Source organism: Acanthaster planci, linkage group LG08, assembly GCF_054643075.1.
Source record: "Acanthaster planci isolate LZ-2023a linkage group LG08, COTS_SCS, whole genome shotgun sequence".
NCBI classification, from domain to species: Eukaryota; Metazoa; Echinodermata; class Asteroidea; order Valvatida; family Acanthasteridae; genus Acanthaster; species Acanthaster planci.
In genome coordinates this window covers 11697109-11714801 of record NC_141784.1, presented here as the reverse complement: position 1 = coordinate 11714801, position 17693 = coordinate 11697109, and the positions used below count along the sequence as shown (strand labels likewise).

Here is a 17693-nt window from a genome sequence, read left to right as displayed (position 1 = left end):
CTCGTCGCACTTTTGGGGTAGACCAGCGCCCTCTACAAATGAACTTTGCGACTACGTGACTGTTACGTGGTTCCCGGTCCGTTTACGTTTCGTTCATTCACTTCTTGATTTGAAGACGAAAACCTGATAATTGAAAAAAAGTCGTTTTTTTCCAATTTGAAAAAGAAAACAATCGAAAAAAAACTTTATTTTCCTTTTATCAATTTATAAACGAAAAAGATGATAAACGTCATGTTGCGGACGATAAATTGTTTTTTATTTTAATCCGAATCCGCGTCATGTTTAGGAGTAGGATGTCCCTTCTACCTTTAGGTGCCTTATGCATACGTCCGCTGGGTTTTGACCAATCAGGTTAATGAAAGTTTTGTTAAAATCAATATACAAAAAAGTACAATATACTAAGAAAATTATAAATTACAGAATTGTAACCCATATACATTATATAGGGGGTGATGTTCATGATAAAGATGTACATAAGTAACGGGTTACAATAATGCAGAATCTTACATCAGAATGGTATATTTATGGCTTTTAAAAATTGCTTTCCCTTGTTAGTGATATTGCAACCATTAGTGGTTTGGAAATCCTGAAAATTCTTCAAAATCTGCATTAATTTTTTTTCTCATCACGTGAAAGTGGATGCATTAATAGCCCATCCCCCACCTCAGAAAGTGGGAGGACCTATACCCCCACCCCCAGGATTGACGCCCATGTTCGTAACCCTCTATTTCAGCAATAATTATTTTTATTAAGTTAGCGGGCTATAAAGATGAATCCGTTTCAGTTCCAAATGCAAAATTGAAATAATTTTCATTTTTCAAAAAGTGTCGCGACACATTTCCACATTTATTTGTTTTCCACTAAAAACAAAAAATCACTTCTTCCATGTACGTTTTGAAAATGAAAAACAACTTTTTCATCTTTTCGTTTTCAAATGAAAAAAAAAAGACAAAGATTTTTTCCTTTGTCTGTTCCTCATTTATTTGCAAAATAAACAAAGGAAACAGTTTGTTTATCTCTGAAAAATCTGTACTCCATGGTTACCTTTCCTATAAGATGGAACTCAGTAACAGGAAAATAATTGATTGGCATTCGTAACGAGCCCGACGATTGTACCAGGAAGTCTTTCAACAAATTATTTCCGACAACATATAATTGATTCACGGTGTCCTTGAGTTGTTCCATGTCAGTTTGTCACCAACCGACGAGTCTTTGTACACACTGCGAAAACAACCGAGGGGTGCAGGACCGGCCCGCTATACAGAGGGGCCGATACCGAGCTGAAATTGGCAATGCTACGAGTAGCGGAATAGGAATACACTGTGTTTGTCAAATATTTGGTAAATTTCTGGAACTTATAAAAACGTTTCGTTTGATTGTATCACTTATTTCGAAAACTGTCCACGTAATACATGTATATGCTCACAGAAAAAGTTGGGAATGGGGGGGGGAGTTAACTAACGTGGGATGACCATCGTCTTCTGGCCAAGTACCTTTCGCAAACTTGTCTTGAGTTTTGCCTGCTCTTGATTACTACACTGTAAAGGTCTCGTGTAGGCATTAAACAAGATGGTAATCCTATTTTGAACGAACGCTTCAGAGGGCATTCCAGTCAGTCTTTCATTGTCACTGCGAAAAACAAGTTCAGAACCTGCTTTGAGCTTCAATAAAAATGATTGTTGAGAAGATTATGTGCTTTAAAAAGTGATATTAAAGGACGTTTTACGCAATAACATCATACACATGTATTGTTCTACATGCTTATGGTGATTTACAGCAATGTATTTTGCAAATATTGATTATATTTTAATAATCCAATAATACGCCTAGCCTGTAATATGAATTATTTTACAAATTTTTACTTTTTTGTTTATTTGATGCATGTATACACCTACGTGCCAACTTCCCATTGTGGTAATAAATCGTCATAGTTAATCATAACACAACCTTCATGCCTATCAAATTAATCACGCTTCACTTGTAACCTACTTGCATATTGTAATGTACACGCCCCCATCGGGAAAAATCCATCTTTGTTAGTTACGATAACTTTATATTTAAAAAAGTCTACAATCATATTACTGCAAGTCGCGTCTCCTGCGTTTCATGCACATCGTCCAAAAAAATTCAGTTCGATCTCCCCGCACTTTCATGACAAAATTTATGCTCGTATGTACGTATTCTCCGAGCACAAAAGAACCCGGGTATGCTCCAGTGGTCACGAAGAACAAGAGGAATGCTGTTTGTCACAGGTAGGGATGTTCCATTTAAACAACAGGGTAAAGGGTGAACGCATAGGTGACGGATAGACGGGGAAAACAATAGTTCAGTGTTTAAGTGACAGTCATCGGACCGTGAAGCCATGATAAAACACCAAAAATAATTAGTGAACTACGCATGTGATTGTTTCTATCATAAACACGCAAATTAAATTCCACCATACAAATTAAACACAAAATACCCCATGCTTAAAAACGAACAGTCCTTTTGAACTATTATTTGCATAAGCTAACGGTAGATGGCGATTCACCTTTAATTTGCGTTGTGGTATCATGGCGTCAGCGTAATGATGATCATGTACACCCAGAAACGAAACGGTGAGTTTCAGTCCAAAGTGTTTGATCGCAAGTATTTTTTTGAGTTCACATTATAGTGGTACCTTTGGCCGTATATTTTGGTGCACGAGGCTTTGAATGTGTCTGATTGATTTTTTTTGTTTTGGAGGGAGACTGGATGCAAAATTGTTTTGGGAGGGTGACGTAGGCTACGTACACTGTACATGTAAACTGAAGGAGCGTACGCTTTACGCGGCACGGCCCATTGTGTGTCATCGGTATGGTATTCTTGGCATGACTAGTTTTAGGATCACACGATCAGGAAAACCTATCCGTCATGTCTGTATGCACGGAGCAGTGATAATTTCATAGATGGTTCATATTAAACGTAAATCTGGGAGTATATCTGAGGCTAGGATGCCGCATGGGAGTGTTATTTGGCCGAGGGAAACGACATGACAGTGCATGACAATCGGCTGCTCCGTGGACTCTACCTTACTAAGGTCCTTAGAGGAAGTGTCAATGACTTTTGACCAATCCTTGGCTCAAGCTTTAGCTTACTTTTACATGGGACATTCCTATTATGAGAGAGACTGTCCTTCAACTAAGAGAAACGGTAAGAAATAAACATTAATTTCTTTCGCTTCGCGTAAAGAATGATTCAAAACACTGGAAATTTGTTGTGAATGTTATGTAAGCAGCTGAGGCCCGAGACTGCCCAGGTCACACAAGTTTTAAGACATTTAACTGATTGAAACAAACAAGGGAAAGAGTTCTATATCTGGACATCACTTGACATCTGGACATCACTCAAACTGGGGCTGGTCTGAAAAATTGTGTTTTATAAGTACATGGGCCTAGGCTTGAATGGTTCAACATTTTCAGTTCTAAATATGACATTTTAGGACATGTTATGACTCTATGATGGCTGATAAACTACTGTAGAAGAAAATTAGTGATGTCCGTATGTGGAACTCTTACCCAAACGAATAGAGGCATCCCAGGTTTTTGTATTCCAAACATTTGTCATAAGATGAAGTGGGGCTTAATTGACCCAAGTACGGTATCGGTACTTCATTTTTGCCACATGCACATCACTGTTTACAGTAACAGTTAAATGTTTGGCTATATAAGACATGTACTAGTCTATCCAGTGGTGGTGTTCACTTAAAACTTTATTAATGACCATCTCCCTGAAAGGGATAATTGCTGAGTTTTATGAAATTATTTTCAAGTGGGCTACATGTGACTTGAAATTATTGGTGTTGTTCATATTCATAATCTCAGCCAGTTTCATACCGATATCCTCTTAATTATAAATAGAATGTAACATCTTTATTACAGAGCACAGTGAAAAATACAGAAAACTATGGAATTAACAAGCACACAGGCACAAAACAAAACTGTACTACTACTCCAATCAATGTTGGATTTGGGAGGATTAAGAACTCCGGTTTCTGGCAAAATGCCATAGGATTAAAAATATGTATTAGGTGGTAGCAACTAAGGAAGATTACACATTATTTCACATGGACACATCTTTTTTTGTCTACAGAAGTTACATTTATGATACAGACTCGTGTTAATACTCTGTGAACAGTATATTTCAGGGGAAAAAAATCCTTCCCGTTTGTAAATGAAACATTTCTGCTTGTGGTTTGTTTTGTTTTATGACTTTATCTCGACTACTGAAATGCTCAGAACACACCTACCTGCACTCCTTGTTACTTGTTACATGTTACACTGTCCAACACATGTTCACCAAACGGATTGATAGTCTTTTGTTAGTTGTGTGAAAGAACCAGTATGTGTCAGTACTGGGAACTGACATGAATAAAATTCTCAAGTGTTGTGTAGGCAAATACATTTACCTACGTATGTACAGTACATGTGGATGCTATTGCGTGGCCAGCTGAAGCATTACCAATTTTCGGTCAGCGGTCTTATAATGCACACCTACCTTTGCACGGTATAGAAGCAATATTTCACCCCTATTTATTTTCCTCTTTGGACTTATTATTGGCAACTAGTGTGTGAGATTAATCTCACTGATTAGTGAACCATTATGATTTTTTCTCATGGGGGATTGTAAACATTTTGCAGGAGGTCTGGCAATTGATTCATGCCCTTAGGTGCCTCAGAAACTGCCCTGTTATGTCCAGGATTTTACTTCGGGGTCATTGCATAATACCCCCTGGCATTGTCATGATTGTGTGGTGTTATTTTTGGGTGAGCTGGTAATCCTTGAGAATTTGCAGACTTTCTCTTGTGCATAGTGCATGTTCATTCAGACAGCAGTGCAGTTGCCTTCCCTAGGAATGCTCATTTTCAGAATGAGGGTGTGAAGTTTCATAAATCTGTTGTTTCTGTTAAATGTTTTTTTGAAATAATTGTGCACTTAGCAAGGATGTTACAGTGTATGTAAGTTACATATGTTACCCCTTTTTCTAGAAGGAATTCTCAACACATATTCAAATGTTATATTTGTAATGTAGGCCTATCTGGAGGTAACTGTATACATGCACCTTGGTTAATTCTTTTTAATTACCCCAAAAACTTTACTTTGTAAAGTCCCCAAGAGTTTGTGGTGTACATATACGAGGTACATGTACTGCACATACATGTACCATGTGTTGTGTCGATTCTCTTGCAGTTTGCTAGTTGTTTGTACTCTGTACATGTATTTTCTCAATACTTGTCTTCATTTCTTTTTAAAATGGTATGTTGATTAAAACCTTGACACCACACAGATTGAACATGATTGAACATGCTTACCTATGGTATAGCACATTAATAAGTGATGAAGGCAAAGTCATGGACCATGATATAAATGTAAGGTAGATAAGATAGATCATAGGGTGGCCATAGAAAGACAAATCAGGATCAAGGGTTTACGTTTACTTGAAGATTTAACATGATTATCCGTGAGCCTGGTCTTTTTCTCGGGTACATACCGTACATATACTTTGCCATATACTGATACATGTAAATGTATTTGTGTTTTCTACAGGTACTAGTAGCATACTGGTACAGCTGCCGGTGCTTGTACATGTACACTTGATACCATACCGGTACATTGTACACTGTATATACACCAGCCACATGTACCGTACTAAGTATATTTAACATTTAAAAGAAATGTTTTTCACATAAAGACCAGCAGATTCCAACACAAAAACTGCGAGATCCACTGCAAGACACTTAGCATAGTTATGGTATATTGCCAGTAGTTTATTGTATATTGCCAGTAGTTTATTCATTGTGCAATATCAGTACAGTAGCAGAATATGACCAAAAATGTTCACTCAAAACTCAAATGAGCACTGCATAAATGGGGCTCTAAAAATTTGGGAGGGTATCGCTACATGTACATGTACGGTATTTAATACAAAGGGCACGGGGAAGGTTTCCCCATGGAGTTTGCAAAGAGCTGGACGAGTTCCCTCCGCCAGAAAAGCCTTTTTGTTCATCAACCTTTTCTCCGGCCTTTGGACAGCTCTGAACTGTCAAATCACAATCATTGGTTGTATCGTCACCCAAGGGGATTTGAGATATTGTCTAGGAGTTCTGGACTGTGTGCATGGTATATAGGACAGGTTGACGAAATGGAATGCTGTGGCCAACCATTTTGATTTGTGTACCTGTTTAAAAGTAAAAGCAAGCCAAAGTAGTGTATACAGCATGTACCATGTACAGTGTACATATACAAACACGTGTATGTGAAGGAGGAGTACTCGTTGCTTAGTTACATACATGTACACATGTACATGTACACTTATGTTCGTACATGTACTTGCAAGTGTGAAATTCAAGTTCCACATTTCAATGTTAAATTGAATCCTTATCTTTCTTGGCTTTTAAAATGTGCAGTACTGTTAGGAATAATTGTGTAAAAGTGTGTATTTGGATTTGTTTTGGTTTATAGCACAGTGTATGAGTACATGTATGCATGCATACTAGTGTGCAAACTCTCCATTTATGTTCACTACTCCACACTAATGTCTGTAATGAAATGAATTAAATGTAATGAAAATAAAGTCAACTGTACTACAGCTGCCCATCTAGTCTTAATACATGTAACTGTTTTAAAGTACATGTGGAACTCTATGTTGACTTGTGAAAATGAAAGGGTGCCAGGCAGGTGACATTTCATTTACAAAGTAGTATTTTTATCAGTTAGTTAAATGAGGAACAAAATCACTCGCAAGATTACATGAGGCCTGAAGATGTAAGTTGATGCAGTGAAATTGCTTTATTTTTGTCCTCTCCAGTGACAGAGAGTGTTGATATGCATCATGGCATACACGTCAGGTGGTTAATGAACGTGTCACTGTCAAATTAGAGACAGCTTTATTGATCTGGAGAATGTGGTCGATTACCTTTTTGTGATTCTAATTAACTGGAATGCCCTACTTGACACAACTGCACCTTGAAATTTTGCACTGCCCAAGGTCGCATGAGAACATATGGTTAGATGCGCTTTGAAACAAGAATTACATTCTGAACATTCTAATGAACTGAGGTCAGAAAACAAATGACTTAGATTTGCCGGTACATACATATGTGTAATTTTGAATCAGCAATTAACGTGTACATTCTGTGTACATGTACCATGTAGGTTTACAACTTACTGAAAATACAAGTATTTTGTTTGGAAGATTAATCTGGAAGATCAAACCTACTCAAATAATGTAATATGTAAATTTGTAAAAGTTTGTTTCAAATATGTGTGTATTGTGCATGTGTATTGTTACACAACCCCATGTCTCTGTCCCGTAGTACATGATGTACATTGTAGCAGGTACATGTACATGTAGTCGTGTGTACATGTACATCTACGCAAATACATGTACATGTGGCATGTACAGATGTATGTAAGGAAGTGGTTCAGTGAGCAATTTCACCAAAGGAAAGATAAGGGGATGTATGTACACTGTATGCTACAGGTACATGTACTTTTTACATGTACAAAGAAGCTAAAACTTCCAAGCATAAAAGGTTGCACACTGCTGTCAGTGTCTTACATGTACATGTATTTCTCTCGATGGCAAATGATTCTTGGTTTAGGGGATAAAATGAAATGCTAACTTTTGAGTCATCAAGGGCACCTGCCGTTAGTACATGTGTGTTGGACTCTGCATGAATAGTTCCAGCCAGTAAGGGGTCAGTTCTTGGCTATTTGGGCCACTTGCCAGAGAGAGCGATAAGGTTGTGACCCTATTGAAAAAAGGGCCCATGGCCTTGGGAATTTCTCGCTCTTTCTCTGCATTTTACCTTCTCACTACCCGGGAGTTCATGGACAATTGTACATGTAGTGTACATTTGCTATAGCACAGCACTCACTTGATAGGTGTGTGCACTATGCAAGCATCAGCAGCACGAAGCGCAGATGTAAACTTGTTCTATGTTCAAGGTATGTGAGTCCCTTTTTTAATTGACCGTACATAATTCCAAACAGGAGTCATGATTTGGTTCAGAATCAGACCACTCCTTCAAAAGGAATAAACCTTACAGTTACTGTACCAGTAATCACCTTTAACCACTTGCTGCTGGATGACATGCCCCGTACGTACATGTACGTGGGTACGCACTATTTTCTTTATTTTTTTCGTGGAGGACATGTTGCGGTGTACGCACATTGAGGAATTCTTTTATACCTGCTGTTGACATGCATGTATTAACGCATTATGAAGTTGCACGGTTGAAGAATTTTTCAAGGAAAAAAACCCCCTCAGCAGCTTTTGGGGAAAAAAAACCTAGGAATGCTAATTTGTGTGAAAGGCCACATCAGAAGGTTTGTTTGGAATTACATGTACATGTATGTAACTATGTGCAGTATGCGTGTATACAACTTGGTCAGTGCTGGTTGCTGGTGATTCATGTTGCATCTTCCCATTCCTTTCTACACATAAATAAAGCATACCGGTAGTTGTGGGACCTCCTGAGCAGCACAGTGTTTGGTACACATGGTCATTGCACTGTACAGTAAGTGGGCGCTCTGCGTGAGCGAGGACTGTAAAACCTTGTGTGTTCAGGACACCCACTTCGACGAGTTTTGTACCATCCAAAACCATGCGCACTGAAACACTGCACTGCCATGGATGTTCAGCAATCTTGATGTTGATTTGATGAACCATGTCATCATCCTATTCTGCAAGAACTCTCTTTTTTCCAATAATTTCCTTCTCAAATTGTCTCAGAACATTGAGGTTGTCCCTTGAATTTACGCTCAAAGGACGCCACTTCAATTGGCTGCTTAGCAGGGGGAATAGATTCCCCAATAACATTAACAATGGAGAACAATAATGGAGTGGTAATTCCTATATTCTGTGAGTTTGAAAGTGATTCATTCTGATTCTCGCAAGAAGCATCCTAAGACTAACATCAATTCTGACCAGAGCATCATGTTTTTCACACTTTTCCTTTCATAAATCTCAGATTTCTAACCCCCTTCTTTCCTTTTTTTTTTCATTGACAATGCACTTGGCAGAATTCATGTGGAGAAGTGCCTTAACTGCACACTGTGGGAAGTAGCCCTTTGACCTTTTAGAAAGTTTCTAAAAATTAGTCTCCAGTCAGAGTCAGCAGAGGAAAATTTGAAGTGCTTGTCAGCTGTGGTCTTGGGGATTTGCGGGAAGCAGCTAAAACCTGTTGAACTCCTGCTAAGTAGCAATGAAACTTGGGTGTGTTGGAATGTTTTTAACCGCCCATGGTATGTACATGTACATAAAAGGTACACATTCACATCGCACTCGTAGGCGTACATGTAGGCCTACATGGACTTTGTACTGCAGTCAGCACCAAAGCTTTGATCTGCTTCCACAGGCCCAAACTTCCCCAAAGATAGATTAAAGTTATCAATTCAGTATCTTGGGAAAAATGCAGTGAAAAGAATTCAGAATTCTAATACCTGTACCAATACATGTGGGCTTGGCTGTATTGGCAATGTACATGTACACCATGTTTTACAGCATACCAATATGTAGGACATATAGCACACATGTAGTATTTGTGTTATACCTGTACTTCTGTGCTTAGAGAATGTACTGACTTGACCTCACTACTACTAGACAATACATGTACGGGTATGTACATGTGCATTTCTAGCACAGCAAACTGGAATTTCAAGCTTAAATCACATTTTATACGGCTTATCCTGGCCCGTTTAAGTCAATTTCTCCTTTTGACATTCACTTCCCACACCCACGCAAAAGTCAAAATTGCTCACACTTGTTTGTGTGTGACGTGAAGAAGCATGGCAGTGAACTATGAATTTTACATTTATTTTTTACATCTGTAAAAGAAATTCTCTTGTAATTTCTCATTCAGACTGAAAAAGAAAAAAATTAAAAAGGAAAAAAAAATTGCCTTGGGGTCGGATTAGTCTGTAATAGAACATGAGGGTACTGTACGTGCAGATCTGCCATGACAATTGAATGACAACAATGATTCTATTGCCTAATAATACATTCCAGTTCAATGGCATTTATCCAACTTTCCAGTCATTGGCTCAACTTGAAAACAGCACGCCTAAGCTTCTTGGCCTCTGTCCAAATGGTCGCTGTCGCGGAGCATAGTGTGCTCACTGAAGCAAATTCTCAAACTTACAATGCATAGACCCCTGCCTAGGAGTGAACGTTGTACTCTTCATGCAAGTGCAGTAATAAATTTTTTTTTTTTAAAACATACAGTATATTCACATGTTTGGTATACATGTGTGTCTATATGACATGTTTTGTGTTACAGGCAGCATTCTAATGATGCCATATTTGTTTATGCATGACCCCTTTAAAAATTAGATTGTGACCTTGATCAGGAATGTATGCCTGTGTGTACATATATACAGTACATGTCTACGCAATTATCAAACCCTACAGGTAGATTGTATAGACTAAGGCATGTGGGATAACGATTTCTTCATTAAATAATTAGAGCAAAGTAACTTTACAGGTACCGGTAGGTCCTGTTCCATTCATACCATATTCCTGGGTAGTACATACATCAGTCATCCTTTATCTGAGCCTTATCCTGCGTGTGCACCCACATTATGTCCTGAAGCAGGTTTAACCTGGATCACTTTAAATAGTCAAAGAGAAGAATGCGCGTCTGTGGTTAAGCAAGATGTGTCTGGATGTAAGAGTTTGTGCCTGTACTGTTTGAATAAATGCAGACACAACGTACATGTACATGTACCAAGGTGACACCATGAGGTATCATGTGTGATTTCCTGGTTTGGTTCCTTTATTAACTACAATACTCCCAGACCATTAAGATGTGAATGATTTTGTGGGTTAGGGAGGATTTTGTAGGGTTGAAGATTGCAGAGCTCCCTGCTGTCTTTGCACATGGCGCTTGATGCTCCTGGAAACTTTTAAGCACAAAATGTATGCCATCAATTCCCTGCTCAGTGGAGAAGCCTAAAAAAAGCTTTGGATTTGCCACAGGAGAAGTTGTGTGAAAAGGGTTCCGGACTAATGAGACTGTGTTTGAATTAAACTTCAGCATTTACCATTGAGTACTGTACATGTACTGGTGGGCTTCAGATACAGAATATGGCCTGAATCTCAGAGCTTTGTATGGGTGATAAACAGCTTAGAATGGGAAAGGCTTTGGGCAGATCCTGGAGTAATGCAGACTCCCAGTGTTTGTGACCTGGACCAGTCGGGGCAGTGTAATGCTACCTGTTCCTCCTGGCTGCATTTTTGCATGCCCTGTGTAAACAAGATTGTAAAAAATTAGTGTTTGTTTTGGGGCTGCTAGTGTTTGTTTGAGGTCAGCTTTTACCAGGGTTGAGGTTTTGATTTTTTTGGAAGGGGAGTTCTGTCCAATGTAGTACCTGCTCATAAATGTTTGGGGTCATTTAATGTAGTTTGTATCAAGATCTTGTGTGTATGACCTCATGTTAGAAGGTACTTCTCTCATCCTCAGAGATACGCTCAAGTAAACTTTTTGTGCATTCATTGTAACGATATTAAAATAACAAGGAACAGCCTGTGAGACACCAACAATGCGTAACTTCTATTCAGTAGGTTGCTGCCATTAGTGTTGATGGACTGCCAGGATTTTCAGAGTTATTACTTATCACTTCCTGTCTTCAGGTTTTGTACATATAAACATTAACACCTACTTTTCCAGTTGCAGTTAAATTGTAAACATTGATGGTTAATTTATCCTGCGTAGAGACCAATCCGTTTAAACGCCATAACTGCGGTGGCACCGCACTCACACGCACATTCTTCAGCTTGATGCGCGCGTACATTGGTCGAAGAGGCATGTAACGTGGGCGTACCCCCTGTCCACGAGCGGTGCACCACCGCAGTAATGGCTTCTAATTCTGGTTGTCGAATTACACTATACCGATACCTGCCTCCATGGTACACCTCCGCATTGTTGACTCGAGTTGCAGTTCTTTTGACTTTAAGATTTGGCTTGGGAAAAAAATTGTGATTTGACTTGTGGAAAAGTGATTTGTGAATTTGTGATTTGACTAGGTAACATTACAATGCATATGGTACAGGTATGCACTTATTTTAGGGCTGTTCTAAATATCTGAATAACCGAATATACGATCAATTATCGAATATTCAGATATTATTTTCCGAATGTGAATATTCAGATGCAAAATTCATGAAAAGGAAGGAAACATTTTCTTTTGCTTTAAATGAGAAAAATGCACTATGGAGGCTTGTTTTAAGCAGACTTAAATGAAAAGCAACAAAACAATTGAAAAGGAATAGAAATTTTCAACTGGGCAAGAAGTCTTGTTCATCTCTTAAATCTTGGTAAATCTTGGCTGAAGATACTCTTAGATGTGAGAAGCTATTATATTGATTATAATGTACAGTTGTGTGCGTCATTGTAACTGATTCTGTATATTGTTTGTTCATCAACCATCTGCCGGTCGGCACGACCGAATATTTGGATATTCAATCAAATCGAAGGTCAAATATTCAAATCCTGAATTATTCGAATTGACTCAGCCCTAACTTATTTCAGGATTTATTCATTACGATTTCAGAAATCTGGGAAATCCTAAGATTACCATTGAGGTGTTTCATCATATAAAGGTTGTTATACAGTAGAAAACAAGAAATGGGTATTGTAATGAGTACCTTTAGACAAACACAAATGTACAGTGTATACCATAGACCCCACATGTACATGTATGTTTCTATGGTGCCCTCTAAACTTCCGTCGATCATTTTGTGGATATTTTATTTCCCTCTGATCTCACCCCCTGTGTACCCTCTCAGTCTGGGTTTTCTATGTTACCTTACTTTCAGGCCCTGCTTGTTTATAAACTCCCACATTGAGCATTCTACATATATTCACTCTGACTGTTCCCATGATACCGGTATGAATCATTGCACCATTTCACGACCATTCTCATGTTGATGTTGTGACCATTCTCATGTTGGTGTTGTCGGTGCAGAGCAGGTTTACAATCTATTGTACTGCTGTATGAAGTGTCTTTCATCACCCACTGCTGTATAACTTAGAATCACAGCGTCATGCCCCAGTTGCATTGTACATTGAATTTTCTTCTCCAAGGTTTTATTTTTCTGTTTTCATTTTAGGTTGTTTTTGTTTCCTTCTCTGTTGTACCACACAGTACATGTTCCAATCAAATGACTAGAAAATATTTGAAGGCGTGGCTTACTGTACGGCATGTACCGGGAACTGGCATGTGCATGAACAGCTTGTGTGCATGGTAAAATATTAACTCTGACGTACTTGTACTTTAGCCAGAGGGTTGCATCAAATATTCAAGTCACATGCACAGCTCAACCAGGACTGTTACAAGTGTGCACCACATTGAGAGCGCGAGGACATTTTGCTCCAATTTGCTTGAGGATTGCTACAGTATACCCTAGCTACTGGTAGTCGTCCATGTACAGTTAAAAGGACTGTAAATCTCCCATAAATGTGTCTGCATAAATTATGGAGGCATGATCTGGATCGAATTGAAAAGTTTTCAATGTGAACTTCTACATGTAGTGCATGCATTGTTGGACAATATACCCCTATGTGTACAAATGTAGGGTAATTACATGTAACTGGAACATCTAAAAGTGTGTGCGAGGGATACGCATGGATGTGGATGTACATGTACAGATACTGTATGTGTTACTTTGATGAGTTACATGTACAATCTTTTCTTCAATCTGTCGGTAAGTTTTTGTCACAAATCTTCAACAAACACTGACCAGTTTTTTGTACATGTACACATCAACATGAACATGTAGACATCTACATATACCGTACATGTATAACATGCATACATGTACACGTGTAAAATACTGTACTGTTATGTAAAATAAATGTACATGTACATGGGAAACACACGTGCAAGTAAGTACTCACTGAATGCGTGCATGCACATGTACATTATACTAGGGTAGGATAACACCCATGTATGTACATGTTTCATGTACATGTACTGTGCATTGTACAGCGAAAGAAAAAAATGTACAACTTGGGCTGGAAGTTGTGTTGATACATGTACGGTTCATCCAGCATTCATGATCCAACTGTCACAGCATTGTTTGGCACATATACTGTATGGGCATGTTGTATTCATACTTTCTTCTGGATCTTGTTAAATATTCAGGCAAGAAGCCAAGATACCATACATTTGTGTTCATGTCAGCATCTTGTAGCCTTGTTTTGTTGACATGCAACCAGTAATATGTGCCGCAGGGATACATGTACATCATACTAGGCCAAGAAAACACCCAAAGCTATATTTTACAAATGTTGGAATGTTGTGGACGGTTGTTTTTTTTTCAGAAGGTTATATTTTACAAGTCCCAGAATGTCATGTTAAATGGTTGTTTTTCTTTCACAGTGTAGAGTTGTGTGTGATTGATGTTTGACAGTTGGGTTTTACCTTTGGGTTTTTTTGGGTTGACCTCTCAGGGGTTCAAGAATCTCCGTGCCCATGTTTGTGATACTGTTTGAACATTCCCAGGGAATTTGCAGATTTATGTTTTTGATTTCTTTGCTCCCAGAATATGCACCCAGCAAGTTATTTCCTTATTTCGTCAGTGGAAGTGCGTTTCCCTGTACTTGCAGGCATCCAATAACATATGGTGATTCTCTTGTTTTTTTTTGGTGTGCAGAAACGGAGATTTGTGATTGAGCATTGAACAGAGGAAGAACAAGGTTCTAAACTGCTGTGATCGATTTGGAAGAAACTGTCAAATTAACCCCCAAATCTGAGAATGTTGCGGGTACAAAACATGGACGATATAGATGATCCGATGGCGAGAGCATCCCCATTGCAGAATGGGTTTGACACAGGGCCCAACGTGGGGAGGGGCCGCGGAGGGATATCTCAGCCAGTGGGCGCATTTGACATGTCCATGGATGACGACTTTATGGATCCAATTAGCGGGAGTATAGAGGCGCCTGTTGGCAGCAGGTGAGTTGCGTCCAAGTCTTGGCTTCTACTGGGGAGGGACTAGACAAATTACATGTACCAGTACATCTAGGCAGACTTTATAGTCCAAGGCTGTGTCAGAACGACTTGGCCGGCTAGTGGCTTCATGCATTTCCCATGGATGGGTGTGCTAACTCTTAGCCACAGCCAAACAATTTGGAAGCAACTTTATGGGTCATTCCATGAGGCTGGGACACAATTTGTGATGCTGTCCTTGTTTAATACATGGGTAACTTTTACTGTCTGTCATGACCTGTAGAGTAGGTCATCTACTCTGTAAAAATAACACACACCTTTGTATTCAGCCTTGCAAGATGTCAATTTTGAATCCACATGCAGGGAAATAGCTGCTCAGTTTTACCGAACCCATGTAACAATTGACACCATCACAACTTGTGCCCCAACCTCATGGAATGACCCATATCTGAAAAACCGTGAGCTTTTCAAGTTGGCCAGGGTTCATGTACATGCTTCATGTATGTGCATGTCTCCTGTTAAACATGAATTATAGCTGACTATCCCTGAGAGACATTCTCAGCCTTGGTGGAATGTTAATGGGTGATGAAATTGTGAATGGCCCACAGGGGAAAAAAATTTGCTTCTATTCAACTAGAATTTGCAGCAGATGGCCTGTTCGTCAGAAAAGTAGGGTCACAAATGTACAAGAATGCCTGATCCTAACACTGTGCTTGCTGGTTTGCGGTTGTCTTTTTTTCTGTGCAAATTCTTTGGCTCTTCATTAGCTGGTTGCAGGTTGGTGTCAGTGACAAGGGTAGATTTTAAGAAATATGCTGCTGCAAGTTTGTTTTCAATAGAATCCAACTACATGTACATGTGTGAAGGCTTGCTGTGGGTTGAGACAACTCTGAGCCTGACTCTAGTAGAATGTACATGTAGAATTGGAATCCTTGTTACATGGGTAACTTTTACTGTCTGTCATGACCTGTAGAGTAGGTCATCTACTCTGTAAAAATAACACACACCTTTGTATTCAGCCTTGCAAGATGTCAATTTTGAATCCACATGCAGGGAAATAGCTGTTCAGCGTGAAGGCTTGCTGTGGGTTGAGACAACTCTGAGCCTGACTCTAGTAGAATGTACATGTAGAATTGGAATCAAAAACTGCACTATCTGAGAAATCACATTTTTATTGATCATGGAACTTAGTCTTACATAAGTACATGTGGATCAGCAGATTCCCCCCATTTTTCTGTTTCTTGTATATCAAATGTTGCAAATTGAAAAAACAATGTACTGTTCGTGTACAAGAATTGTTCAGTTTGGAATGTATTTGTTTTGTCTGAAGTGACTCCTTGTTAAATCCTTCCCCCAAACAAGCATTTCCAGCAGTTCAACATACATGTACAGTATAAGTTCAAAGATCAAACCTGGAAAGAGATTCTTTGGAGTTTTTACATACATAGTCGGCCCTACATAAACATGTAGCGTGCGCGGCACTTCAGCTAGTTGATCTGTCTCGGTTATAAAAAGCTGTGACTTTTGTACATGTACCGGTACGTGTAAATAAGGTAAGGATTACAGGATGCAGCACTTTAGCCAGCTGATCAGTCTCAGTTATAAAAAGCTGTGACTTTTGTACATGTAAATACGGTAAGGATTACCGGTACCTCTTTAAAAAGGAAAATTGTAACCTCATGATGCAGTTCAATAACTGTCCCGGGTAGCTTCTTTGGCTGTGAAAATTTGGAGTCAGTTCCAAGCCAAGCCTTGACTACTGGAGGGAATCGGAATGTTTAAAACTTTCCCAAGTGTTGGTTTGGATTTGCTGAGCGAAGTACATTAAATGTGATAACGAATGGTGACTGCTGAATTCAACTGGGTCAAATCGCTTGGAGACCAGTCAAACAAAATCCAACAGAAATTGTTCTTGGTTAGATATTAAAGGATTTGGCAAAGCTACATGTATATAAGGGTGTTGTTCAAATAATATGTGTGTACATCTGCATGATGCCTCCAGCACTTACCATAGGACATCCTGCACAGGTCTGCGAGAATTTCAGCAGTGAACTGCGGAGTCCTTTCAAGATGTCCCTGCAGTCATGAGTCATTTACTATTGAACAATTTTTCTGGATTTTTTCTGCCATTCATCCACATCTGCCGATTTATTGCATGAAAGGCTCAGGCCCCATATGTAACGGTACATGTACATGTGTACCCCTGGTATTTGTGTGGAACTATCACAATGCATGGTCATGGTCGCAGAGTGTCAACAGCCGCTTGAATGATAAAAAAAACCAAGGAGTTGCTGTTGTATTGTCATCATTCTGTCCGGCATGATGACCGTTGTTTGTACAGTTGACTGTTGTGTGTACAGTCATCATGTTGTGTATTCATATTTCAAACCTTGTTGCCATTTTCACTTCACTTTGTATACACTGTCATGTATACAACACCACCCTTTGCTTAAAATACCGGTAGGTGAATTATAGTCAGATGATTTCACAGCAAATAAGACTACCCGTACAAGTAATTTAGGACATTCTCATGCAAATTCCAGTGCAAGTAATTTAGGACATTCTCATGCAAATTCCAGTGCAGTCTGCCTGAAGAAAGTGCAGTTGAACACAAATTATACAGTCAGTACAAAGTTCAGGTAGGCCTGCACTACCTCCTTGAAGACAAGAAAGGAGGTGAAGTTTGACTGTGAGAATTCCTGAAAGGGTAGTCCCAGCAG

At 39.1% G+C, this 17693-nt stretch overlaps 1 protein-coding gene across 4 annotated transcripts in view; it reads left to right on the top strand.

Moving 5' to 3' along the window:
* Positions 1 to 2454: 2454 nt before the first annotated feature.
* The window catches only part of LOC110984185 (tight junction protein 1-like), a 65150-nt gene continuing 49911 nt past the window's right edge, over positions 2455 to 17693 (top strand). For 2 of the 4 annotated variants that reach the window (XM_022244095.2, XM_022244091.2), the window contains exons 1-2: positions 2455 to 2597; positions 14678 to 14979. In XM_022244095.2, coding sequence (XP_022099787.2) covers positions 14780 to 14979 — 200 coding nt within the window. In that variant the 5' untranslated portion in view covers positions 2455 to 2597; positions 14678 to 14779. Of the gene's footprint in view, positions 2598 to 2639; positions 3172 to 13303; positions 13727 to 14677; positions 14980 to 17693 lie in introns of those variants that run through there. The other 2 variants (XM_022244093.2, XM_022244094.2) reach the window with 2 other exon arrangements.